Genomic DNA, 23,876 nt, shown 5'->3' with positions numbered 1-23,876 from the left:
GAGCTGGCCAGATTGCGGTTGACGTACGTCGCGCGACGCGACCGTGCGCTAGGTTGATTCGGAGCAGGCGTTTCAGGGTCTCGCTCAACACCACGACGATGTCAGAGAGCACATGCATCTTTACGAGACCATTCTGTCATTCTGTCGCGACGAACATCTCATTATCATCGTAAATACAAGGCACCAGATCTAAGGCTCTAGCCTCGCAACCATCTAAGATCTACCATGAAACCACCGATATGTACCATCTCCAGAATCACCCTCTATGGTGCAGGCTCGCTCTTGACCTGCAGCGGCTCGACGTTCCAGATAGCCTCCGCATACTCGTCGATACATCTGTCACTTGAGAAGAAACCCATGCGCGCGACCGTGGTGATGGTCTTGGTCGTCCACTCCTCAGTGTTCTTGTAGCTCTCATCGATGAGCTCCTGTGTCTTGATGTACGATGCGAAATCGTCAGAGACGAGGTAGTAGTCACCATGATCTACGATGCCGTTGATCAGAGCAGAGAACTGGTCCGCGTCGCCAAACATGCCGTTGTGGATCGCATCGAATACGTTGGCAAGCTGTGGGTCTAGCTGGTACTGAGAGTACATGTGGTTGTGACGGAGGTCCTCGACATCTTCGGCAAGGTTACCGAAGAGGAAGATATTCTGTTCGCCAATCTCGCGAGTGATCTCGATGTTGGCTCCGTCGCAGGTTCCGATGATGAGACCGCCGTTCAGGCAGAACTTCATGTTACTGGTACCCGACGCCTCAGTGCCAGCAGTGGAGATGTGCTCGCTAATGTCGCTAGCAGGGCAGATTATCTCTGCCTTGCTGACATTGTAGTCGGCCAAATAGATAACCTTGAGAGCGTCGCCGACATCCTTGTCGTTGTTGACGACATCACCGACCTTGTTGATGAGATGAATGACGGTCTTGGCCATCCAGTAACCTGGTGCAGCCTTACCACCGAAGATGGACACGCGAGGAGCTAGCTTCTTGCGGTCTTCGGGAGACATGGCCTTGATCTGGAGGTAACGGTGGATGACACCGAAGATGTTGAGCTGCTGACGCTTGTACTCGTGAATGCGCTTGACTTGGACATCGAATAGCGCTGCCGGGTTGACCTTGACGCCGTTGTTCTCCATGATATACTGTGCGAGTCGCACCTTATTGGCGTACTTGATGTCGCGGAACTCCTTGCGGAACTCCTTGTCGTCAACGAACGCCTCTAGCTTGTTCAGCAGGGTAAGGTCCTTCAGGAATTCGTGACCACCCAACTTTGAGGCAATAAGCGCAGAGAGCTTGGGGTTGGCCTGGTGGAGCCATCTCCTGGGGGTGATACCGTTGGTGACATTAGTGAACTTGTCCGGTCCGTAGATCTTGACGAAGTCCTTGAAGATGGTGGTTTTGATCAAATCGGAATGTAGCTCAGCTACACCATTGACCTTGTGTGAGCCAATCAAAGCAAGGTATGCCATGCGGACCATCTTCGGGTTTGATTCTTCGATAATTGAGACACGGCCGAGCATCTCGCGATCTTTGGGGAAGTTACGCTCAACGAATTGAAGGAAGTGAAGATTGATTTCGTAGATGATCTTCAAAAGTTAGCAGGATCCCAAAAAATCAGGCGATTGAACTTACCTGGAGGTGGCGCGGGAGGAGGTGCTGCATGAGCGGTACCGACCACTTCTCGAGCGCCTCCGGAAGCACGGTATGGTTAGTGTATCCAAAGGTCTTCTGAACGACTATATGCTGTTAGCGTCAAGATCCAGCTCTGGGGGTAGATTCTGCTTACTGCTCCATGCCTCATCCCACTCCAAGCCCTCAATATCGACCAGTATTCTCTGAAGCTCGGGAATGGCCAATGTTGGGTGGGTATCATTGAGCTGAATCGCGACTTGGTTGGGGAATTCCTTCCAGGCGCGCTGACTCTTCTTGAAACGTCGCACAATGTCGTAAAGCGAAGCTGCGCACCAGAAGTACTGTTGCTTTAAGCGGAGCTCTTTACCGCGGTCAAGGCTGTTGCTAGTCAGACACAATATCTCATAACCATAGAGCCACTCACTTGTCGTTGGGGTAGAGCACAGCGGAGATGGTCTCAGCGCGCTGCTGGTCAGCTACAGAGCTCTCATATTCGCCAGAGTTGAACTTCTGGAAGTCAAACTCGCCACTGGCCGCCTTGCTGCCCCAAAGGCGGAGGTTGTTGCAAGTGCCAGTCTTGTAGCCAGGAACTTTACTCGTCAGTGAAAAGGCGAAAAGTGATAGAAAGACTGCTTACCGGGAACGTCGAAAGCAACAGCCTGGACAATCTCGCCGCCCTCCCACGAGCACTGCTGCTTGCCCTCATCGTCCTGCCAGCGGTTGACGTTGCCGTAGAACTGTATATCAACGACAATGTCGTGGCGCTGGAACTCCCATGGGTTGAAATCCAGCCAGTAGTCTGGAACCTCAACCTGGTATCCGTCGACGATCTCCTGCTTAAAGATACCATATCGGTACCGTAAGCCATAGCCCCAGGCTGGGTAGTTGAGAGAAGCCATCGAGTCGAGGAAGCAGGCAGCAAGACGTCCAAGACCACCGTTTCCTAGAGCGGCATCATGCTCCTGAGATACAATGTCCTCCATGCGGAAGCCGAGATCACTGAGACCCTCTGCATGTATGTTAGAGAAGCCAACGCCAGGTCCTAAGAGGTGGGCTTACTGGAAGCGATATCCTTCTGCTCAACGTTGAGCATGGCATTGTCCAGAGCGCGGCCCATCAAGAACTCGAGGGAGAGATCTGGATTTGTTAGAGGTTGTTCTACCAGCAAATGTCCCACTAGTCTCACAGTATACACGCTTCTGATCAGCAAAGGTCTGGCTCTGCTGCGTCTTGTTCCAGTCCAAGACCAAGCGATCCCTGAAGGCGAGGGCAGTTCCAGCATAGGCAGCAGACTCGTCGCAGTTGAAGAGGGAGCGCGCAAGGGTAGTCTCGATGTGGCGAACAGCGTCTTTGGTAAAGTCGTCCGGCGTCGAGAAGGGCTTGGGCATCTATGCGGGTGTCAGTACTGAGACCCAACTTTGATATCTGATTGAGAAGCTAATTGACATACAAACTTCCTCCATGCCTCGCGCTGGGGCTCTGGAATACTCGCTTCCACGTTCTTGATCTCGCTGGGGCCAAAGCCAGTTACCGTCCTCTTGTGCTTGGGACGGGTGAATGAGGGCCCAACGGGACCCTGAAGGTCACCAAGAGGAGCGCTAGTCGAGGGCTTGCGCTCGCGGGGAGAAGGATTTGCGGCCATCTTGATAATGTCAATTGCGGAGAAGCGCGAATTGCTTAGAGAGTGTCGGTGGGAGAGAGGAGATGGCGGGGTAGAGGGGCGTATGGCTGCCGCTACGGAGGTGAGAGGCGCAACCGCAAGAGGGTCAGGGCAATTTGATAGGATGGACAAGAGCTGCAGGCTTATAAAGACGCCGCAGAAGTACCTCAGACGTGGTGTTTGCTACGCGCCAGACAGGAAAGAGGAGCGGCAGCAACGGCAAGGGCGTGTTTACAGGACGTCCGGGTGGAGTAAGACGGGCGGAGATCAATTGAACATCACAGCAAGGCCCCCAGGATTATATCAGGAGAGCAGGAGCGACTAGCTAGCAGATCGCGGGGAAGGAGCTCTCCTGGACAGGCTGACAGCTAGCAGCAAGCTGTTGAGCTCTCCCACATGCAAGTTGTATGCAGCATCTCGTGGAGCCAGTACAAAGCGGGGTAGCCGACCCCACGATGCCGTCGCGGAGCAGTTAGCGGGGTCGTGATGGACGTGTTGTCCAATAAACTTGTGCATGCTGAGCCTTTAGTGTGTTTGTTGCGCGTCGTAGCGTGATCTTCAGCGTGGCCAGAACCAGACGACGTGACGTCTTCAACCCCTCCACAACAACAACAACACCATGCTGGCCTGGCGAGAGCAATCAACACCAAAAAACGAAGTGCGCAAAGAACACCAAACTTCAAGCTCTGAAAAGGATAGACATGAAGGAAATCTGCCCATTCAAGTCCCTGCATGCGCGGATCTTGTCGGAACAGGGAAGACTATGCAGAGTTTAGTTGAGGATGCAGCCCCGCCATCGTACGTTGACCTGATCATATGTAAACAAATGCATTCAAATCTCGTGATATATACATAAAAGCTTCTCGCACAGTCCCAGAGATTACCTCACTCGATCGCGGCAAATCTACATCACGTGCATGAGGTGCTCGATATGAATGCCAAAGTCGATTAAATTCGTCTTGCACACGATGTCGGTAGGGATTATATCAAACAAGAAGCTCAGTCCTCCAACTTTCGCAGCTAGTATTACACAAATAGCGTACTCGAAACATGAAGCATAGACCATTGGCATCAGGCCACCAAACCCACTCAACTCCACCCTGAAACAAATGTATACGAGGTGACAACAAGCCTGTTGTCTGCACAGTGGATGGCCCGATTGATGCCGAAGAACGCCGAGAGATGCGCATAGCAACTGATCGCGAAAAATGCCAAAAGGATATGGGTATCGTGAATGTACGCAGCAAAACGATTAAAAAGAGTCGACTGAACAGAATTCGTTGCTCGTCCATGGGAGACCGCCACTCTATGGGCTGGGCTCTGGGGTCTGAACGCCGTAGCTCCAGATGGCAGTACCTTGGAGGCTGATGGAGAGGTTCCGTCGTTGCTTCATCACGGTCGTGGTAGGCGTTGATGCGGGTGCAGGAGCTGTGCTGGGTCGCTGCATGTTCTTCAGCCTCCACTGCACCATGTCATTGGAAATGCGAGCAAGGCCATAGTCCATGTCCTGTAGGATAGCCCTCCTCGTGGCCTCGATCTCCTGCACGGTGAAAGCACCGTCGCTCTCCCTGATGCTCCAGTGCCGGGAGGAGCGCTGGCGGTCAACGAGGAAGCCATGCGCGAGCGAAAGAGCAGCCAAGACAATCACGTCTGGGCTAACATGCATGTTCTGACGCGAGTCTGCCATCATGAAATTCTTCAGGTCGCGTGCATAGTCGCTCGGCGCAAGAGCATCCCGCCAAGTAGCTGCGAACCGGCTGCTCAACGCATCCAGCACACATCCCGCAAAGGCGACAATCTCATCTGGCAGGCCAGCACGGTCGAGGAACCCTTGAATGACCGATGCATGAGGGCGGTGGGTGGAGACGTTGGGCGGAACGAGGTTGGCGAGGTGAGTTGCGTATACTATAGATAGCAAGTCAGCGGACCGAAATCAAGGAAGTGGCAACGGCATTGATCTTGGGTGAAGGGGTGCTTGTTGATCGACAGGCACACGTCCGAAATGTGGAGATGGACTGTTGAGTTGGAAAAGGAGCATCTGGGATGAAGCATGACGAGGGCCAAGGCGCTGTATGCAGGGGAACGTCGCTCTGCCGCCCGGACCGACTCGTACACACCAGCATCCACAAAACCCGTAAACAGAGAATGTGTGTGTGTGTGTGAGGTAATAAATAGACTAACCTTTTGGTTGTGGAGGGCTGCTCGTGTCATAGGACTGTGTCGATGTTTGGGCGGTTGGCGTTGATACTCGCGTGGGTGTGGGCTCCTTTGCTGGCGGAGGGGTTGGCAGGTTGGACAGCGGAACACAGCTCGCAAAGTACTTGTCCAGCTCTTCGTCTGTCATATCGCTGTTGATGGACAGGGCTGGAGAAAAGTCCATTTTGTACTGTTTTGTTTTTCCAAGTTGAAGTATTGTGTTCTAACGGTAGTACAGCGGTGTCGGCGAAGTGTAAGCGAGGGAAGGTTGGAGAGTTGGTCGTGTGATGTTATAGTCGTGAGTCGAAGAACAATGAAGCGTCGTGAACCAAGCAGGCGAGCTGGAAATGTCGTCAGAGGGGAGAAGAGCCCCAAGAGTGAGGGCATTCACGAGTCTATATACACGCCCATGTTCCGACCAAGAAAACCGAGACGGTGAAAGCGGCGGATGGGTAGCGCAGCTCGCTAGCTGGCCCCCTGCACTTTCCCAAGACACAGTAGCCGTCTCCCTGCCGTGCCACCTTCACACGCGCGCACGCTCTCCCGCTCAGGCCAACGCCAGCTACAACTTGGCCGTATGCGCCATCGCCAGGGCTACCGATGGCGTGTGCCGCTGCCCGAATGATGGCAGTGTGCAGCCGCCTGGTAAGAACGCTCAAGGTTGTTCCGTGTATGCTGTACATTCAATGCCGTGATGTCGAGACTATACAGCTAGGAAATCGAGGCCCAGATATACAGTGTGCCCATGTTGCGTGATCTATATTTCCAATCTAATCTTGTTTCTCCAGATCTTCATCCACTCCATCACGATCATCACTCTAACAACATCATCTGCATATAGCGGGACACCAGGGACACTTCATCTGGCAGTTGCAATACCGACACAACATAAACTTTGTCGTAAACACATCCAATCTCGCAAACCGCCTTGCCGGAAAAGCTTATGCCCCCGATCCCATCCACTCGTCAAATGCTTCCCAGCCCGGCGCCGAGTCGCCTGTGAGCACTACTGCGAGCATTATTGCCTATCCACAAGTTCAATCCACTGCGAAACAAACCATCACACTTTTCACCCGTAGTTCCGACCGCAGAATCTTTTGCACATGTCAAACTCTATCGATCGCATCGCCGCTGTCAATTGCCCTGCATTAGTCGTCGTCCTGTACCCTCGTCACGCCATCGCGCCGCTGGAGGGCACCCGAGCACGTAGCCAGCACCTGTTCTCTCACCGCCATGCTCCGCACTCTCGAGCACGCACACTGCACGATACGATGTGCGTGCTCGGAACCATCTTATCTCCGTCCCCAAGCTCGCAAAAAGGGGACAATGTAGACGAAAGCGCGCCGCGAACCCCACATCCAAGCTCTGGGGGCGCAGTCCTCCTAACCCGTCTTCAGCACCTCACCCGCTCGCCCTTGCGCACTTGACCCGTCAACACCAAATCTGCTCGCAGCACGAGTCGTCGTATCTGGCTCCCCAGGCGAATACGTAGCAGCCCGCCCGAACGCTCTGACTTGCTGGCGGAATTTCGGCTTCGGCGCCTCGTATCAAGCGGTCCATCGCGTCTATTTTCCCCGATGCTATTACGGGGCTGGTGGAGCAAACCAATACTCGCGCACAGAGAAAAAATCCGCACACGACAAATTCCATCTTTAGCATCCGTGGAGTCGTGAAACACCATTTGCCCGGTAGCTCCAGCATCTTTACGAGCTGCGCCCGACTAATGTTATCGATTGCGCTAGCTTTGTGCGAGCAAGCCACCGTCCGCCGCACTCCCAGGAACCGTTGCTACGAGTCTGCAGACATTGTCGTCATGGCCGTAGGTCGCATCTCCGATCCTTGATGATGGAACCTTCCTCAACACTGTCCGTGGAGGCCACGTACAGGCAATCAAGAAGCTTCGGAGTCTGGGCCTAGGTCCAAGGCTCCACTCGCATCCTCTTTCGCACTCAGCACCATGCACCCTTTTGCTTCTTGCTGCATGATCGAGACACTTTCACAAGTCCGAGGATTGGCTCACGGACGCTGACAGATGTCATGGCTCACCGATGGACGCTACCGACTCTCTCCCACGGCCGGCAAGCCACGACCAGTGACCATTCCTTCAAATCATCACCGCCGGAATCTTCTGAAACACAAGGGTTCAGACCATCTCTACACATTTCTTCTAGTGTGTGAACACCCGTTTGGTTCGAGAGCGTCATCCTGTGGCGTAGGGTCCTCCCGAGGATTCTAGCTGTTCTCGATCTCCTTAGCTCGCCAGAGTACAACCGCGTCTAGATCCTCCAACACCGTCACACGGACTTGAGTGGGGGTTTTCATGACTATGATTGCTGGTGCTGTACCCGCATGCTCAAAACCATGGGCGCAGATTCCAAATGCTTCGGGTTGCAGTGGTAGGGAGCGCTCAGACTGCACCTAGATCCAGCTGCAGCAAGCCATGTAGTCATTCATCTGGACTCTATGACAGGCCGATGGACTATGCTCCTGCGCCTAGAATATAGGCGAAGTATGATTGAGAGGCGATCGGGTATCCCTGAGATGACAGCCATCTTATACACAGATCACGCAAGCTTGATAACCCGACAGCTCGCGCATTTCCTCATACTTTCACAACCTCGTTCCTACTTGTTCGTAGATATGACAAACACATCTATCTGCATTACTTACTATACAGCACACCAAAAACATGACTATGTCTTCGCTAAAACGATAGGTCAAACATGCCTGAGCCCGTTTCCTGCGCTCGTCGTAGCACCTATAGCAAGTCCACTGGGATGCACGTTACCCTCCCGTCAACGGGCCGAAGTCCGCAAAAAACAAAAACACTACTTACTATTCTCGCTGGGAGATCAGCCGGTATGATCTACACCGTTGAACCTACATATGCGCAATGAGTACAGGGACTTGTTGGAGTGACACTCGTCGATACGCTCGGTGAACAACGTAATAGTCCTAAGCAGTGACCACGTCACTACTAAGGCCCTTTCAATCATGGTTTCGGCCTAGATTATCCATATAATAGCGAATATATGCAGACACAAACACACTCAGCTCGGTAAGCTCTTACTCGGCAACGTATTTCCTTCTTCTCCAAAGTCAGCTGGCTTGGCACCGTTACACTATCCCAACACTCTCCAAAAGCAGGATAGACGTACGACACAAAATCGGCTATATCGGCAGTCAGGCGGTAATGATTTCTTTTATATTCAAGGCTGACAACTCATATCCTCATGCCAAGCCACAGGTACATAAAGGTGTCATACGATGATGTAGAAGCATATGTTGTGTATGCTTGGCAACATACGGTGAACACATATCCGCGAGACCACTGGCTCCGCGTGCGAGAATGACAACGTCTACGATAAATGGCCGATGCTGGAATATTCGACACTGTTGTCCGTCGCAGCTATGAATCAGAAGAAGCTGGCAGTCGATGTCAACTTTATCAGGTCGCGGGTAGTAGCACTACTACCAGTAGACACAGGCCCATTACTACCCATTACTACCCATCACACCCGCTCTCAGTCTCCTCCCTATCAACAAACACAAATACGAACAGTGTTGCAATACCATACGACCAAATGCCAAACCCGTACCTGTTCCCAAGAGCTACACAAGATTTCCCCACTTGACATGGCATATGTTGATTCTCATGATGTCAATGGGATATGGACATGTTCTTAGATAGTAGCGCGAAGTCCCGCGTAACCAAGAGATTCCTCAGCCCAATGCAACAAGGGCGTTCAAGTTTGCTCAGCCCTGCAGCCGACGCGTACTCCACTTCGCAATAACATCGTCTGCGGAATGGGGAGATAGCAACGAACACAACGTCGACGAATATCAAGCCAGTCCTTAGAAACTCATTCGACGGGGACAGGCGGAGATTGTCATTGTTTGCACGATGGATTTGGAAATCTTGCAAGCGGCATGCATGCCGTGGTTGGGGCGCGCCGAAAATGTCATAGTCGACGACCTTCAAGACAACCGAAACACCAACAAGCGCGTGGCCCATGCCTTTGCTGCTATCTTTACTCGATCCCGTAGTCACATGTTAGTGTCGACAGCGTTTCCACTCGCCTAGGTCTAGTAATTAGAGTGTCACCTTATGTAAGAAAGGAAACTAAATAGTTACACTGCAGACTGCATTGGTATAGAAACGGAACGTTACTAACTAGCAAACAAACAAACAAACAAACGCAATGTCAACTTCTGGGTTGTTTTCTCCCCTTCTTTTCCTTTTCTGTAGGAGGTGAGTGTTGCATGCTTCCTTCATGCATTCGCCGCTTGCAAACTCAGCTCGCTATACCTTCAACTCGTACACGAGACATTTGTGATGACACTTGGGTCCGCGCATATGCGGTTGCGTGACATAGAAAGAGTAAAAGAGGTGTCTGCAACTCTCTAGCCCACTACACCAAGTAAAATCACATGCACAAACAAACACCAATAACGATAACGAGCATTGATTTGTACTGCAATAGCGAATATGATAACCGACCAAAAACACCACGCTTCTCCAGATACAAGGAGTAGTCAACCCTTCCTACCAATCAAACTACCACGACCACCTAATCTTCCAACTCATACTACTATCCTACCGTTCTACCATCCTACCATCCACTCTAGACTGAATCAGCCTCGCACATTTGGGATATCGTTAAACGACCAGATTCCAACTCAAGCACTTTTCCTTCCATCAATCGTCCACAAGCGACGCAAATATGTCTATTGTCTTCTTCGTCATGACTGCCGTACCGTCGTCAAGATTCGCACCATGATCCTCCAACACGTGTATTGTCGTGCGCTATTGGAGGCAGGCACATCGTTGCAAACAGAGCGAAACGCTTACTGGGCCTTCTTGGGGGCAGCTCCGGGCTGACCACCAACGTACCTGCGGATGTCGGTGGCATCAGCAGCCTGGCGAACGATGTTCTTGAAGGTTCCCCAACCCTGCTTCGCAGCGGGAGGAGTGCTCTGGTTGGCAAGCTGAGCGTCAATGCGGGCAGTGAGCTGGTTGATAGCCTCCTGGACGAAGCTGCTCTGCGCAACGCGAGCGCGGAAGAAGACGGTGTAGACAGCGAGGAGGATCCATGAGCCCTTCTGGAAGAGCATGGCAGAGCCGAGGACGCGGAACCACAGGAAGATCTCGAGAAGGGCGACAAGAGTCATGGAGCCATCGTAGTACTCCTTGACGAACTTGCCAATAGCCTCGGAGGCAGCGGAACCTTGCGGCTTGGCGCCGGCCTGAGCCGCAGGTGGGGGCTGGATGGTAGGCAGAAGGTTGGAGCGCACGTAGGTAGCGACGTGGAAGACGGAGTATACGGAGAAGGGGAGTATGGCAAGGGGGATCTGGCGGGAGAAGAGCCACACAAGGGCCATGACTACCAGACGGTTAGCACGTGCTGCATGGAGGAGAAGCGACACCAGCTCGCAGAGGACTTACTCAAGTATTGGACGTTCTCATCGGTAGCGAGAGCGACGACACCACCCTGCTTTCCTGCCCTCATGCGGGCACGGTAGGCCTTGTAGACCACGATGCCGTATGTGACGCATGCCGACAGGAAGGCGGTGCGGTAGGAGAAGGACGCCCATCGCGAGTAGTAGTTGAAGGTGATGTACGACAAGCTGTATCGCAGGGTAGCGAGCAGCAGCGTAACGTGTCCGGCGAACCAAGCAAACTGCAGAGTCTGGGCGAGGGCAGCAAGGCGCTGGCCCAGAGGCATAGAAGCGGGCGGTGGAGGGGCCATTGTGTGTATTTTGGGTACTGTCGTGTGGGCTACGTAATGGGTAGCTTGAGACGTCAGTAAAGGTCGGAAAGATAACAGCAGCTCCCAATGTAGAGAGGGATAAATGACAGCAATGATCTGCTGCCCGTGGAAGGAAGTGGAGGTGCAATGTGTCCACAGCGGTGGCTGGGTACTGGAACTGATGGAACTGCCCAGCGTTCGGGCCCGCTCGTGATGTTCGCCGTGCCTGATAGGCGGGGTCGACTTACCGATGCAGATATCGGGTCCGGGACCTCAGTGACGGTGCTCAGTGCTTGCGAAGAGTAGATACGCAGGGGAGTGAGAGCAGAGTAACGGTGGTTGTGTGTTCCTAGAGAGGTAGGAGAGCGGGCGGCAGTAAACCAGAATTCGGGCGTTTGGGGGGTGACGACATGGCAAGCTGCAATTCTGGGTAGGCACAAGCCCCACTGCACCTCTAGCGCAAACATAACCCTGACGATCTCTCAGCCGCCAGCAAGGCCTCCAGGTGCCGGCCTCTTCACAGGCTCGCAAGTGTCTGACCAGCAAGCACGATGTCGTCACTCTTGTTTCTTCGCAAAGTTTCGTTTGTTTGTTGGGAAACATCACTAGCAGTGCATCGTTTCGCTTTTAGCCCACAAATGAAATTGCCTTATGATAGTCTGTAGAATACATGAAAAGAACCTGTCCGACACTCCTCGCTCCGAACTACATCTGCCGAATACTAAATAAGAGAAAATGCCGAAGTGAAGCAAGGGAATCAGAAAGGAGCGCAAAGACGTTGGTATCAATCAACAATCCGGACGACGGCACCAACATGTAACACTGCTGTGCTTCGTCCCCAATGTTCCATCGTGGTGTATTATCCCTTTTACCGATAGCACCCAGTGGTATCGTCGGCCGCATTATATTAAACAAGGTCTGGTAAGAGGGTGTAGAGAACTGAGAAGAGGTGGCTGAGAGGCGCGTGTCGTCCGGAGCGGGAGGGGAAGGACGAGGGTGGCGCCAGGGTGTCGACTTAGCGGAGGGAGAAACCCTTTCTCTTGCCCTTCTCTTCGATCGGCCTGCCAGACTCGATGCGGGCCTTCTTCTCCTCGAGCTCTTGTCGTTGTCGGTCTAGCTGGTCCTTCATCTCTTTGTGACGGGCGTACAGCTCCTCTTCGCTCTGGCGCAGCTTGCTCTCCTTCTCCTGCACCTTTTGCTGGAACACCATCTTCATTTCCATCTCCATCTTCTGGAGCTTGGCCTCGTGCAGCGAGCGCTCCTCTTCTTGCTTGACGGCAGGGTTGACCTCCTTGAACACGCTTGAGTCCTGTTGGATACCCATCTGTGCAAGCTTCTCGGAACGGTAGTTCTCGTACAGAGCGTTGTTGGTGTTCTCCTTGAGCTCCTCCATGTGGGTGCGGATGAGCATCTGGCGCAGCTTGACAAAGTCGCAGTGCTCCTCGTTGTCGACCTCAACAACACCCCAGGGCAGCGCACGCCCACGGACCTTGCGGCCGTCAACAGTCGTGACCTCGGTGTTGGAACCAACAACGGCGAAGGGGACCTTGGCCATGATCTCCTGGTTCTCCGCAATGGTCTCCTCGTCGTCAAGCTCATACCGTGGGCCCTCGAAGATCTGGATCTTGTGGTAGGCGATATCTGCAAGAATCTGTACTAGTCAGCAGTGTCAAATAGGTAGATGAAGCGACGTACCCTCTTCTTGTAGTTATCAATCTCATCGTCAGTAACGGTGTCGGCCTTGGCAATGACGGGAATCAGGTTGACCTTGGTGTGCAGCTTCTTCATCACCTCAATGTCGATGGGCTTCAGGGAGTGGCCAGTGGGCTGAATGAAGTAGACAACGGCGTGGATGCGGTTGTCGACAATGTTCATGCGGTTAACCTTGTTCTCGGCATCCAAGTAGGCGTCAAAGCGCTGCTCAATGTTCTTGACAATGGGGTCCCAGGACTCATCGTTGTTGATGAAGTCGCCAAAGCCGGGTGTGTCGACTACTGTTAACCTCAGGCGAACACCGTTCTCCTCAATATCGGCGCTGATGGACTGGATCGATACGGTCTTGGAGATGTCGAGACTGGGGGGCTTGCGCTCCTTGGGCGGGTACAGCGAAGTGTTGAAGAGCGTGTTTACAAGGGTCGACTTTCCGAGTCCAGACTCGCCTGAAACGACACGTTAGCTCGGATGGACAATTCTTGGGCGGGGGTATACGTACCGACAACCATGACGTTGAAGTTGAATCCCTTGCGCACACTCTTGCGGTGCCACTGGTTGGGCAGGTTCGCAAAACCAACGTAGCCTGTGAGCTTCCTGCGCACGATGTTCATGTCGTTTGCCATGGCAGCTGCGGCCTTGGGGTTCTTCGCCGTGATGGTGTGTACCGCTGGAGAGGAGCCGTTAGACATCGACATCGTTTGATCCATGCCGTATCCGCCGGACGACGCTGGGGGCGATGGGGACGCACGGGTGGGCGGCGCGGGAGAGGTAGCACCGTTGGATTCTACAGCAGAATGTTAGCCAGGGGCCAGGGGAGAGAAATCGTGGCCGTCGAGCGCGGCAGCAGCGACCAATGCCAAACAAGTTTGACCCTGGTTGGCGTTGTCCAAGGGCCACCGCGTGTGTGCCTGAGGTGCCAATGATGCCGTAGCTGAGGTGTAGTTGTTGGTGTCGCGAGACGGGGGTCGGGGAGAGCTCCTTACCCATGGTGTAAATAGTGTAGTAGAAACGGACGATGGGTCGTCAAGTGAGGGACTTCTGCAGATGAGGAAGCGATGTCAGCGGAGGTTCTCAATGCGTGCTGGTGCTGGCTGTGTGGCTGCTAAACAAATGTAACAACGCGACCAAGCCCAGTTTGGGAGAAATAAAGTGAGACAGGCGTAAGGGAAGGGCGGCGTACCAGTCAGCGGTAGTTATGCTCTCGAGTGAGTGATGCACTCAAAGCAATGAATTGAAGGTGGTGCAGATGGCTGCGAAGGAAAATGGCGTGGTTGTCCGGAGGCTGCGACGTTGGAAAGGGAAGTCGTGGTGCCGTCCGTCGCTGGGTGGAGGAAAGGGGTCCGCACAGGGATGGGCGCGATTGGAGCAACGCCGAAGCAATGGGCACTAGACCAAAAATCCCCGCGTCACCACTAGCAGCGAGCCGGCGTTGAATACCGCTGGAAATAACACACGATGAGTGAGAGCAGCGCGGGTGGCGGAGAGTATAGGAGGGATGCAGTTGACACCTTTCACGTTGTTGTAGATTTTGTGCTCTTGTGCACTGCTGCAAGAGGCAGTCGCAAACCGTGCTTCCCAAAGAGGTAGCGTCACGTGTGGGTAATTAGAGGGCACGAGCAGTGCGTTGACTAGACATTAAGCGGTCGCTGCTTCCTCACGACTATCTGCCTCAACCCTGACACCGCTGTCGCACCCCAAGGCTGCCACTCACGCTGCTGCAGCGTGGCACCACAGAACACGAGATGTGAGACTCGACACTTGTCCAATTACATCGCGTCCATCCCGACCATCAGCATACCCATATCCAGTTCATCGTCTTATCTATGCAAATCAAAGGGTATTTTGCGCATGTCCCAAGCAAACAACTCCAATCCAACGCCGCAGTTTCTCGCTATGCAAAGCTCGCCAATGCCCTGTTCAACTCGGTCTTGTCGTACTTGACGTACTTGCCCTTCCCCTTGTCGATCTCCCGGTAGCGGTCGTAGAACCGGTTGTACAGGGGCTCGATGATGTTTTGTACCTCCTTGGAAAGCTGGTTCCGCACTTCGGGCTCCATTGCGTACGCCTTGTGTCGTGTGACGAGATCGTCGAAGCTTGTGTTGAAGTTCTTGAACTTCTCCTTGATTGCATCCTTGTCCTTGGAGCTGAGAGACTTTACGATAGCTGCTGAATCTGCACCGCCTGACGTTGGGCGCTCCTTGCTACGGTTCGTGTACTGCACATCCAGTAGGTACCCTGACGGCTCACGCCACGCTTCAAGATACATGGCCGTGCCTTGCTTACGCCAGTCTGCCAGCTTTTTGGAGTAGCCGTCCATGAGCGGTGCAAGTTCTGAAGAGCGGATGATACGTGTGATGATAGCAATGTTGTTCGCCATGAAGACGCCTTGTAGGTTCTTGCCCTTCAGTAGTGTCTTTGCTTTGCCAATCAGGTTCTGCAAAAGTGTATCGACAGTATCCGCCGCATATGACCCGAACAGCTTCACGCCGTCCGGTCCAACATCCAAAGTTGTGGATGAGTTATTGGCCGATCCAGAGTTCCAGCCGCCCTCACCCAGAGATGCCAATATCGACGCGAGTGGTTCGAGGTAGTTGGTCATCTCTTGCAAGCGTCGCATCGTCTGTGTTGTGATGTCCACCGGGCCGCCGTCGATAGGAAGCGCAATGAGTCCTTGCGTTCTTGACCGCGTGTCTTCGAGCATCTTGCTCAGCGACGTTTTCGACGTCTCTCTAACCGGCTTTACGCTGTCGTAGATCTGATCCTTCAGGGCGCCAGTCTGCTTTTGCAGTCGCATCGACAGCGTCCGGACCAACCCGCAAATCTCATATCCAAGGAAGCAGTCCGTCAGCAAGTTCTTCTGAATATGCCCATTCAGCTCACGCAGAGTCTTGCTAAAGTCCTGCAGTGGGACCTGGCACGTTGACTCGTAGACATCGCTCCATTCCTCTCTGTCGAAGACGTAGTTCAGGTTGTCGAACTCCGCCACAAAGAGACCCTCTATCGCTTGGACGTATGTGCCGATACCATTAGTACCCTTCTTGTACAGCGCATCTGCCTGCACCTTCCTGGCTGTGCTGATGGTCGCCTGCATGAGACTCCTCAATGCACTCTCTAGGTATTCGCCCCGGACATCTGCGTATATTCTTCGTGTGGGAGTCTGCGAAAGATCGACCTGCGATAACTGGGCGAAGGACTTGGAAATGTGCGAGTTGATGCTGCGTAAGCTCTGGAGCTTATCTTGGGGCATACGAGGGAAGGGATTCTCTATGCAATGTTAGTATCTCCCTAATAGTAGTACCTGAGCGACATACGCTTTGCGACATATTCCAATGCCTGGACCTTCTCTCTCGCGCTATCCTGCAGTATGCCGCGGAACACATCCTCCAATTGCTTGTTGCCCAGCTTCAAGAGCCCACTAAGCTCTGCGACGGCTTGTTCGTTGGAGCGAAGGTTGGTGCGCTTGAGGTCTGCGAGGCTCATATTGGTGCGGTCGAGCGAAGCAATGTAGCCGTCCAGGTCTCCTCGTCCAGGTCCAGCGCGGATAATCCTCTCTTCCTTTGCACTTTCTTCGCGCGGGGCTCGGAGGCGGTCGATTGCGTCTATTATACGGTCGACGTTTGTGTTTGCTATCTGCAGCTTTTGCGTGTTGCCGTAGATTGGGCCGATTGCTTCCTGGACTGCCTTTCCGCTCGCATCGAGCCTATTAACGGAGCCTTGGATCTTCTTGGTGAGCGTCTTCATTTTCTCCATGTTGGCGAAGAGCACTTCGACTTCCGCGCTCTCCTCCAGGAGCGCGGCTTTCCGAGGGGCGACCATGGCGACTGCTGGATAGATGCGCAACTGCCTCGAGGGCTACGTGTACGCGCGTACGGCGGCGAGGGCGACCTCGATTATATCAAACGGGCGGGTAATAATGAAGCGAACATGAAGTACAGCATGTGTTTGTACAAACGAAAGAATAGCCAATTGGGGAATCCGACACCCCGGTGTAGGATGATGTGGGAGGGGATGCTTGCGGAGAGCTGTCGCGGAGGCAACGCTAAGACGGCCAGGGTCCAGCGTAGATCATCTCGACACCTTTCACTTTGCGATAAGCCGCGCAGTCGAGTTGCTCATCGTGGATTCACGCAACGCATGCTTGTTACATGTAGAGCTGCACGGCAGTCAATTTATCTTCTGTCCACGATAGCACACGATGACGTTTGTCACAGCGGGGACTATGCGCTGATCAGCCTCGCCTGTCACAGTGAACCCGCTGTCTGCGTATCACATATGTTTCGGCGACGCGTGTGCGCCTTGCATTTAGGGTACCACTGTGGCGCATGCAAGTGCAGAGACACATTTTACTACAATTGAGCATTGGGTGAGGTAACTAGATACGCAGAAGCTATAGTGTCTGTCCATTCCGTACACGTGAAATGCTTGCCAGAGCATCGACTGTACTTGAAAACATGAAGGTGAAGTAAGAATAGTCGCTTGACCAGCTGGAGTACTTCTCAAGACAAGAAAACAAAATATTGTCGCGGAAATGACAATGAAGGCAGGGAAGGAAGTCATGTGCCGCGAAGATATGCAATCCGCAGATCAAGACAGGGAAAGCAGTCAACTATCATTGTCTGGGACAGTCCCCAAATACCTGGCGGAACTGAGTCGAATCTTCAACTTGACAGGCATCGAAGCAACCAGCGGGCCAGAGACAAATGGTGTAGCTGTTACTTCATCTTCTGTCTCATGGCGCTTGGCTTTCTTCTCAATGTGTTCCTCTTCTACGCCGACGAATCGACTCTGAAGATTTCCAAGGCTGACATCGAAGTCACTCAGTAGCTTCCTCAACTCGCCACAAGCCCGCTTGTGCCTTGCGGTCACATACGAGGGGTTCATGAGAAGTTGTTCAGCAGTATTTGAGAATCCCTCAAGTTGCTCAATGGCGCCAGTAACGAATGCCTCACAATGGATCTTCCACCTCTTTTTGTCGGTCCTGTATGTTTTTTGAGATTTTGCTGAGTAGCGGACGCAGAGTCTCGCCTGGAGCGGCAGAGTTAAGTGCTCCCTCAATCATCGAGTTCTGGAGGACGTTTCGTTGTCTGTTGTATATCCCTCCACCGGGTTTGAGAATGGTCCGGTCTAAAGCTCATACGTAGCAGGCCTTCATTTCCGTTGCTATGGGGCAGGCAATGTCGATTTCCGTCGTGAACTTCAGATGAGTTTCTTCTAGAGAGACGTGGAGACTGGCGAGAAGTGTATCTTTTGCTCTGTTGATGTGCGATCTGACGAGACCCAACTCAAGCTTCGCTCTTGCTTTCAAGGCTTTTGGCGCAGAGGACCTATCGATGGCCGATTCGGTTTTCTCCAAGAGGTCCTCAACAACTCTATGCAGGCTTAGTGCGAAGTCCGCAATCGTTCCATCCATGCTGTTGTACCAATTGTCGAAGTACATTTCCATGACAGTAGGGAGGTCGTAGTTCATGTTATAGCCGAAGTATTTTCCGTTGACCGGAATGCCGTTCTCGGCGAGCATCTTTGCAAAGCCCGAGTAGTAAATCCGGGGATGAGCCCATGAAACTTGAACTAGTTGCTGTATATCATAGATAATGTTTTGTTCCTCTTTTTGGGACCAGGGCTTCACCACTAGAGACTGCAACGGACTGCCAATACGACTCTGCAGTTCGCTCTGAAGTGACTGTATCTCAACCTTAAGCTCACATCGCATAGCAGCATAGCTCTTATCTTCCAGATGATTGTCCAGAGGTCTTGAGGCTTGTCTTCGAAGCATTGGTAGTGTTTCGTGGACATGATCGTAGAAATCCTCGTAGTTAGTTGCTGCCGATAATGTGGCGAGGTAGTGCCTTAACGTGTAGATACCTATCGAATCATCGTCAAGCATGAGATTGCCTTTCTGAACCCAGTTTTTTGATGCGGTGTGGGCCATAGCGGATACCGAGAAGACTTTGATTCCTTTGGGCTGCATCTGCTTTTGCACGTTTGCTGTCTCATGCTTTATGAAAGCAATTGTGGCTTCTCGCAGTAGTTCTTCCATCTTCTCGGATATGATAACATCGCCCGGGTCTTCGTCTTCTTCTAGCGTTTCGATGGCCTCTAGGCGTGCGCTCAGACCTGGGAATGGGTGTTCGTCGATCTCTCGAATTTGTGTGGGCATGCTGTCCTCGTTGAGAAGTTCCTAGAAGACTAATTAGTTGTATGCCGGCAGAATGAGGGGGTGTTCAACTAACATCGGCCTTGTTCATAACGAGTATAGTCTTGTTGGCTCCTTTGAGATGGATGGATCGATCGATGTACGCATTTTGCAATACACTAGTCTGGAGCCGTGAACATGGGGCAACCACCATTTCGTGGTCAGCCTTCCAGCGGAAGTTGTTGATGACTGCTTCTCTTAGCTGACTCATGTCACCGTAGCCTGTTCTGTTAGCTTTGCTACATCGTTGAAGATTTCAATGACTTGCCTGGCAGGTCGAAAAAACGTAGTCCGTGACGGAAAAGAATGTGGCCGGTTGCTATAGTGACAAGCTTGATAAACGGCCAGTACTTCCTGATCCTGCTTGTTTGTTTTCCAAGTCTCTTATCTGAAATGTCTCTGAACGCACTCACTTCGCTCGTCTCGGCGGCCAATTGCAAAAGTCTATCATCGGCTCGTCGGCAGCACACGTCTAGGAAGTCTCCTTCCTTGATGTTCGTTTGGTGAAGAGTTCTCTCGAGCTTTGCATTGGCTTCCTCGTTTCCCCGGACATCAAAGATGATCTGAAAAAACTCTTTGGCCGTTACTGCTCCACGCGATCTTGTCCTGGAAGTTATGTTACCGGATAGCTGAATAGCATTATCGTAGTCCGAGTCGTCTTCATCTTCGCTATCAAGACCTTGATCATCCTGTATGGCGCCGGGATAGACCTCGACCCAGCGGTCAATCTGCTCCCTAATGCACTCTTTCATCTCTTCTTTCGTGAAGAATTCAACTAGAAGATCGCTCCGTGTGGTATGGTCGTCAGCTCCTGGCTTGTGCTCAAGAATCGTTGCGTAAGCTGTGCATGCTTTTGAAGAACCAGAACGATCTAGGAGGCCTCGGTCAAGCAATGCATTGATTAGGGAGCTCTTTCCAATGCCTTGCTCACCAAGTACCGCCACGCTGCAGTGTTTGATTTCAGGCAACTTTTTCGCAGAATTTGCCGCGTTTATCAGATCCTGGAAGCCTTGGTCGACAGAAACATATTTCCTTATTGGGGTCGTGAGATTGTCGCACATATCTCCGACCACGACAGTAATCTCGTCGGGCTTTAGAGCGTACCAGCGATTGTTAGCAGCTTCTTCGTCAATGGTTGCATTGTGCATATCTGTGAAGTCCCGTTTCTGGGAAGGCGTTTGGCTTCGATTAAGCGCTCTCGTCACTGCATGGAGTGACATCGTATCTGTGAGGCTGTTGCGCGGAAGTCTTGGCCAATCGGGCCGTGGAGGGTAGTCGGTGTGTCAATGTATGGAGATGAGGTAAGGTCTATGAAAGAGAGTTCTAGAGGGGGAGAAGAAGCTTGAATTGGGAGCTTAAATAGCATCCATGAAGGTGAGATACAGCCCGAGCTCAGGATCAGAGGTGAGACAAGGAACATGCACCGGCTCATGATGCCCTCTACTTGTCATGTTCGGTATGCTATCAGGTACGTACAGGTAAGTGAGGGAATTGTGATTGCTTTGCACTCTCGCCAGATAGTAAAGTTGACTATACTAAGCGGGTCCGAATTCGTAGGACACTGAGGTGCGCAATTTCACTGAATGTTGCATCTTTTGAAGTTGAAGATGTTTCTCTGCTGGGTAGCGAACGGTGCGAAAGGATGGATGGTTGCGAGCAACCGGAGTGCCTGTGACACGATAGTGAAATAGCCCATGGACCTACCGCTTTCAAAGACTGAATTTGTGTAGCTCATGTAAGTCGCAAATAACGCGGTTGTCTTTGGAAGTGGATGGTGGAGACAAGACTTGATTCGCACCAGGTTCAGCGTTCCTGCATGGCTTGGCAGACGTTAAGCGGGCAATGATTCGGTTGGCGTCATGCCGAAACCAGTTCTGGTGGAATTTTGCGGGCTCAAAGCAGGTTACATGCTTCGTCATTCTTAACGCATTTCCATGGGTCCAGGTGGGCTTTGCGCATTTCCCCATGTGCCAGGCTCGCACGGCAACTCCACCCCACTCTCTTTGCCCTTTTTGACCCAATTGCGTGCATGGCCGGCTATAGGAACACGCGCAACCTGGGCCACCTCTGGCTGCGGGGGACGCGTCGTGGGTAAGCTACAACACCACGCCATTGCACACCCCTGCTAATAAGACAAGCCTGCACACGAAGCACCCGCTCTCCCAGCGATCCAAGGCTGCTACGCTCGGCCTGCGGTACGGCCCTCCATGTCTCCTTGCGACGGCTGCGACTGGCTATCTCTCTTCTGCATCGTCGCCGTACCCACTCTTCCGTCCCATCCATCTAGACGCGCCTTCCCTCAAGCGATACTTCTTCGGCGGCAATGACAAGCAAACGGAAACCACATCGGTCGGAGACGCTGAGAGGCAGGTGAATAACGAGGGCGAGCACAAGTCAGGTGAGCAGGATGCGCCATCGCAGACGCGTGTTGCCAAGGGCTACAGCGAAGAGGACGAGGAAGCTGGCCAGAGCAAGTCAGCCTGGCAGACCATCACGAGCAAGTTCCCCGCATCTCCGTCACCTTCTAAGCTCGGCGATACCATCATCGACTACATTGTGCCGAACTGGGTCAAGGTCCTACCTGGCTTCATCCGCAAACTCCAGGACGAGCTCTCCATGGCACCGGGCTCTCTCGCCGAAGAGATCTGGTACGAAGCCAACGATCCCGAGATCAACCCCGAGATAATATGGGATGCCTCTGTGAGAGTCTCGGAAGAGCTGTGTGAGGAAGAAAAGGCTTTCCTAAAGCAGAGGGCGCAGTTTACCAAGGCTGCACTTGCGCGATACCTCGACATTCCAGAAGCGCAGATACACCCTGACGATGTACCTGTCATTGCCATGTGCGGCTCTGGTGGAGGGTTGCGTGCGCTTGTGGCAGGCACATCGTCATACCTCTCCTCGAAGGAACATGGCCTCTTCGACTGCGTCACCTACACGGCTGGTGTCAGTGGCAGCTGCTGGCTACAGACCCTCTACTACTCAGACCTCACCCAGCGCAGCCACGCTCGCATGATCAGACACCTCAAGAACCGCCTCGGCGTACACATTGCCTTCCCAGCTGATGCGCTCGAACTGCTCGTCAGCGCACCTACCAACAAGTATCTTTTGAGCGGACTTGTCGAGAAGGCAAAGGGCATCCCAGACGCCGACTTCGGACTGGTGGACATCTACGGCGCACTACTCGCCGCCCGCCTGCTCGTACCCAAAGGCGAACTCTCTGTTAGCGAATACGACTTTAAGGTCTCAAACCAGCGACGGTATACCGACAACGGAGCACATCCACTACCCATATACACTGCGGTACGGCACGAGATACCACTCGCCGAGCAAGGAGACACAAAAGACCGCGTCGCAGCCGAAGCAAAGGCAAGAAGAGAGGCTTGGTTCCAATGGTTCGAGTTCACGCCGTACGAGATGTGGTGCGAGGAGCTCTCTGCTGGCATACCCACTTGGGCAATGGGCCGCCAGTTCGAGAACGGCCGTACAGTCTGGCGGGAGAATGGCCTGGCTCTACCCGAAGTGCGCGTACCGTTGCTTATGGGGATCTGGGGGTCTGCCTTCTGTGCGACCCTCTCACACTACTATCGAGAAATTCGACCCCTCATGCGCAGTCTCACCGGTCTTGGCGGCAGTATCGACGCCATGATCTCTGAGCGCGATGACGATCTCGTAAAAGTCCACCCAATCGACCCTGCTGCTATGCCCAACTACGCGCTCGGTATGCGCGAATTCCTCCCCCCATCATGTCCTGAAAGCATCTTCGAACAAAAGAACTTCCAGTTCATGGACGCGGGAATGTCCAACAATCTACCCATCTATCCTCTTCTCCGACCTGGACGCAACGTCGACATTCTCGTCGCTTTCGACGCTTCCGCTGATGTCAAGACCGACAACTGGCTAAAGGTTGCTGATGGTTACGCCCGCCAGCGCGGCATCAAGGGATGGCCCGTCGGGGCAGGGTGGCCACCAGACGGTGAACCCATGGAAGACCTCCAAGAAGATCTCGAACGCGCACAAGCCAAGACGGAACAACAAGCCCAAACCAAATTCGAAGAAGCCAAGGACAAAAGTTTCGACGAAAACAAGGACAGCAAAAGGAGCAAAGACCTAGGCTACTGCAACATCTGGGTCGGTACTACCGAAGAACGCGAATCCGACGCCGAGCACCCAGTATCCAAACAAGTAGACGAAGACTGGGAACTCATGCACCCCGCTTCTGGTATCACGGTCATCTACTTCCCCTTCCTCGCCAACCCAAAGGTACCCGGCGTTGACCCCAAAGTCAGCGATTTCATGTCAACCTGGAACTTCGTCTACACGCCCGAGCAAATCGATAGTGTCGTGAACCTCGCTCGCGCCAACTACAGTGAAGGTGCCGAACGGACGAAACGCACAGTTCGTGCTGTGTACGAACGTAAGAAAGCTCAACGGGAACAGCGGGAGAAGGACGAGCGGGAACGGAGGTGGCGGTGGAAGTTGAGCCAAGGTAGAATAGCTGGGCGTCGTGTTGGAGGCGAGAGTGAGCATGGAGATCAGTTTAGCTGATGGAAGGTCGTGGCAAGGAGTTCTGGAGGGAGGTTTTTGGAAACGATATAGATGACGGACGCATTATACCCACTTGGATCAAGAATGAAATCATTCACGCTTTAGTACCTGTTCACATTGCGGTGAGGTGAGGTGTACAGAAACACGTCTGAATGCTGATGAATGATGGTATTATTGATAGCGAGACCTA

General features: G+C 53.0%; 7 protein-coding genes across 7 annotated transcripts; 1 reads left to right on the top strand and 6 right to left on the bottom strand.

The window, feature by feature from the left end:
- Nucleotides 1-126: 126 nt before the first annotated feature.
- BKA58DRAFT_470472 (glycosyl transferase) lies at nt 127-3,665 on the bottom strand. Its single transcript, XM_046175191.1, has 8 exons — nt 3,080-3,665; nt 2,816-3,017; nt 2,689-2,766; nt 2,267-2,638; nt 2,054-2,219; nt 1,784-2,007; nt 1,630-1,733; nt 127-1,583 (listed from the first exon to the last, which is right to left on the bottom strand). Exons 1-8 carry the CDS (start codon nt 3,269-3,271, stop codon nt 264-266), a joined length of 2,658 nt encoding a protein of 885 aa, XP_046024576.1. The 5' UTR covers nt 3,272-3,665; the 3' UTR covers nt 127-263.
- Nucleotides 3,666-4,147: 482 nt separating this feature from the next.
- On the bottom strand, nt 4,148-5,924 carry BKA58DRAFT_387392 (uncharacterized protein). The gene is made up of 2 exons (XM_046170551.1): nt 5,471-5,924; nt 4,148-5,194 (listed from the first exon to the last, which is right to left on the bottom strand). Exons 1-2 carry the CDS (start codon nt 5,667-5,669, stop codon nt 4,596-4,598), a joined length of 798 nt encoding a protein of 265 aa, XP_046024575.1. The 5' UTR covers nt 5,670-5,924; the 3' UTR covers nt 4,148-4,595.
- A 4,012-nt stretch (nt 5,925-9,936) lies between these two features.
- BKA58DRAFT_341049 (uncharacterized protein) lies at nt 9,937-11,665 on the bottom strand. The gene is made up of 2 exons (XM_046168341.1): nt 10,932-11,665; nt 9,937-10,869 (listed from the first exon to the last, which is right to left on the bottom strand). The coding sequence occupies exons 1-2, from the start codon at nt 11,233-11,235 to the stop codon at nt 10,334-10,336; spliced, it is 840 nt and encodes a 279-aa protein (XP_046024574.1). The 5' UTR covers nt 11,236-11,665; the 3' UTR covers nt 9,937-10,333.
- A 585-nt stretch (nt 11,666-12,250) lies between these two features.
- Nucleotides 12,251-13,655, bottom strand: BKA58DRAFT_412362 (Septin-domain-containing protein; the record flags this gene model as incomplete). Its single annotated transcript, XM_046172348.1, has 3 exons — nt 12,251-12,886; nt 12,931-13,394; nt 13,448-13,655. The coding sequence occupies 3 exons, from the start codon at nt 13,653-13,655 to the stop codon at nt 12,251-12,253; spliced, it is 1,308 nt and encodes a 435-aa protein (XP_046024573.1).
- A 907-nt stretch (nt 13,656-14,562) lies between these two features.
- Nucleotides 14,563-16,970, bottom strand: BKA58DRAFT_198975 (exocyst complex protein exo70). Its single transcript, XM_046165789.1, has 2 exons — nt 16,260-16,970; nt 14,563-16,212 (listed from the first exon to the last, which is right to left on the bottom strand). The coding sequence occupies exons 1-2, from the start codon at nt 16,762-16,764 to the stop codon at nt 14,840-14,842; spliced, it is 1,878 nt and encodes a 625-aa protein (XP_046024572.1). The 5' UTR covers nt 16,765-16,970; the 3' UTR covers nt 14,563-14,839.
- Nucleotides 16,971-17,550: 580 nt separating this feature from the next.
- Nucleotides 17,551-20,289, bottom strand: BKA58DRAFT_470467 (uncharacterized protein; the record flags this gene model as incomplete). Its single annotated transcript, XM_046175190.1, has 4 exons — nt 17,551-17,973; nt 18,086-19,126; nt 19,179-19,363; nt 19,551-20,289. 4 exons carry the CDS (start codon nt 20,287-20,289, stop codon nt 17,551-17,553), a joined length of 2,388 nt encoding a protein of 795 aa, XP_046024571.1.
- Nucleotides 20,290-21,049: 760 nt separating this feature from the next.
- On the top strand, nt 21,050-23,871 carry BKA58DRAFT_341040 (acyl transferase/acyl hydrolase/lysophospholipase). Its single transcript, XM_046168340.1, has 2 exons — nt 21,050-21,232; nt 21,280-23,871. The coding sequence occupies exons 1-2, from the start codon at nt 21,171-21,173 to the stop codon at nt 23,684-23,686; spliced, it is 2,469 nt and encodes an 822-aa protein (XP_046024570.1). The 5' UTR covers nt 21,050-21,170; the 3' UTR covers nt 23,687-23,871.
- Nucleotides 23,872-23,876: the final 5 nt, after the last annotated feature.

This window comes from Alternaria rosae (genome assembly GCF_020736505.1).
Source record: "Alternaria rosae strain MPI-PUGE-AT-0040 chromosome Unknown BKA58scaffold_6, whole genome shotgun sequence".
NCBI lineage: Eukaryota > Fungi > Ascomycota > Dothideomycetes > Pleosporales > Pleosporaceae > Alternaria > Alternaria rosae.
This window is presented reverse-complemented; position numbering and strand designations above follow the sequence as displayed.

Excerpts from the sequence above, each read along its gene's own strand:
- BKA58DRAFT_341040 (XM_046168340.1), top strand. The coding sequence starts at position 21,171 with ATGGCCGGCTATAGGAACACGCGCAACCTGGGCCACCTCTGGCTGCGG. Across the intron at positions 21,233-21,279 it reads CTGCGGGGGACGCGTCGTGG|CCTGCACACGAAGCACCCGC; the intron begins GTAAGCTACAAC and ends TAATAAGACAAG.
- BKA58DRAFT_387392 (XM_046170551.1), bottom strand. The coding sequence starts at position 5,669 with ATGGACTTTTCTCCAGCCCTGTCCATCAACAGCGATATGACAGACGAA. Across the intron at positions 5,195-5,470 it reads CAGCCCTCCACAACCAAAAG|TATACGCAACTCACCTCGCC; the intron begins GTTAGTCTATTT and ends TGCTATCTATAG.
- BKA58DRAFT_341049 (XM_046168341.1), bottom strand. The coding sequence starts at position 11,235 with ATGGCCCCTCCACCGCCCGCTTCTATGCCTCTGGGCCAGCGCCTTGCT. Across the intron at positions 10,870-10,931 it reads TGAGAACGTCCAATACTTGA|TCATGGCCCTTGTGTGGCTC; the intron begins GTAAGTCCTCTG and ends ACCGTCTGGTAG.
- BKA58DRAFT_198975 (XM_046165789.1), bottom strand. The coding sequence starts at position 16,764 with ATGGTCGCCCCTCGGAAAGCCGCGCTCCTGGAGGAGAGCGCGGAAGTC. Across the intron at positions 16,213-16,259 it reads ATTGGAATATGTCGCAAAGC|AGAATCCCTTCCCTCGTATG; the intron begins GTATGTCGCTCA and ends AACATTGCATAG.
- BKA58DRAFT_470472 (XM_046175191.1), bottom strand. The coding sequence starts at position 3,271 with ATGGCCGCAAATCCTTCTCCCCGCGAGCGCAAGCCCTCGACTAGCGCT. Across the intron at positions 2,220-2,266 it reads TGTTGCTTTCGACGTTCCCG|TTCCTGGCTACAAGACTGGC; the intron begins GTAAGCAGTCTT and ends TGACGAGTAAAG. Across the intron at positions 1,584-1,629 it reads TCCTCCCGCGCCACCTCCAG|ATCATCTACGAAATCAATCT; the intron begins GTAAGTTCAATC and ends TAACTTTTGAAG.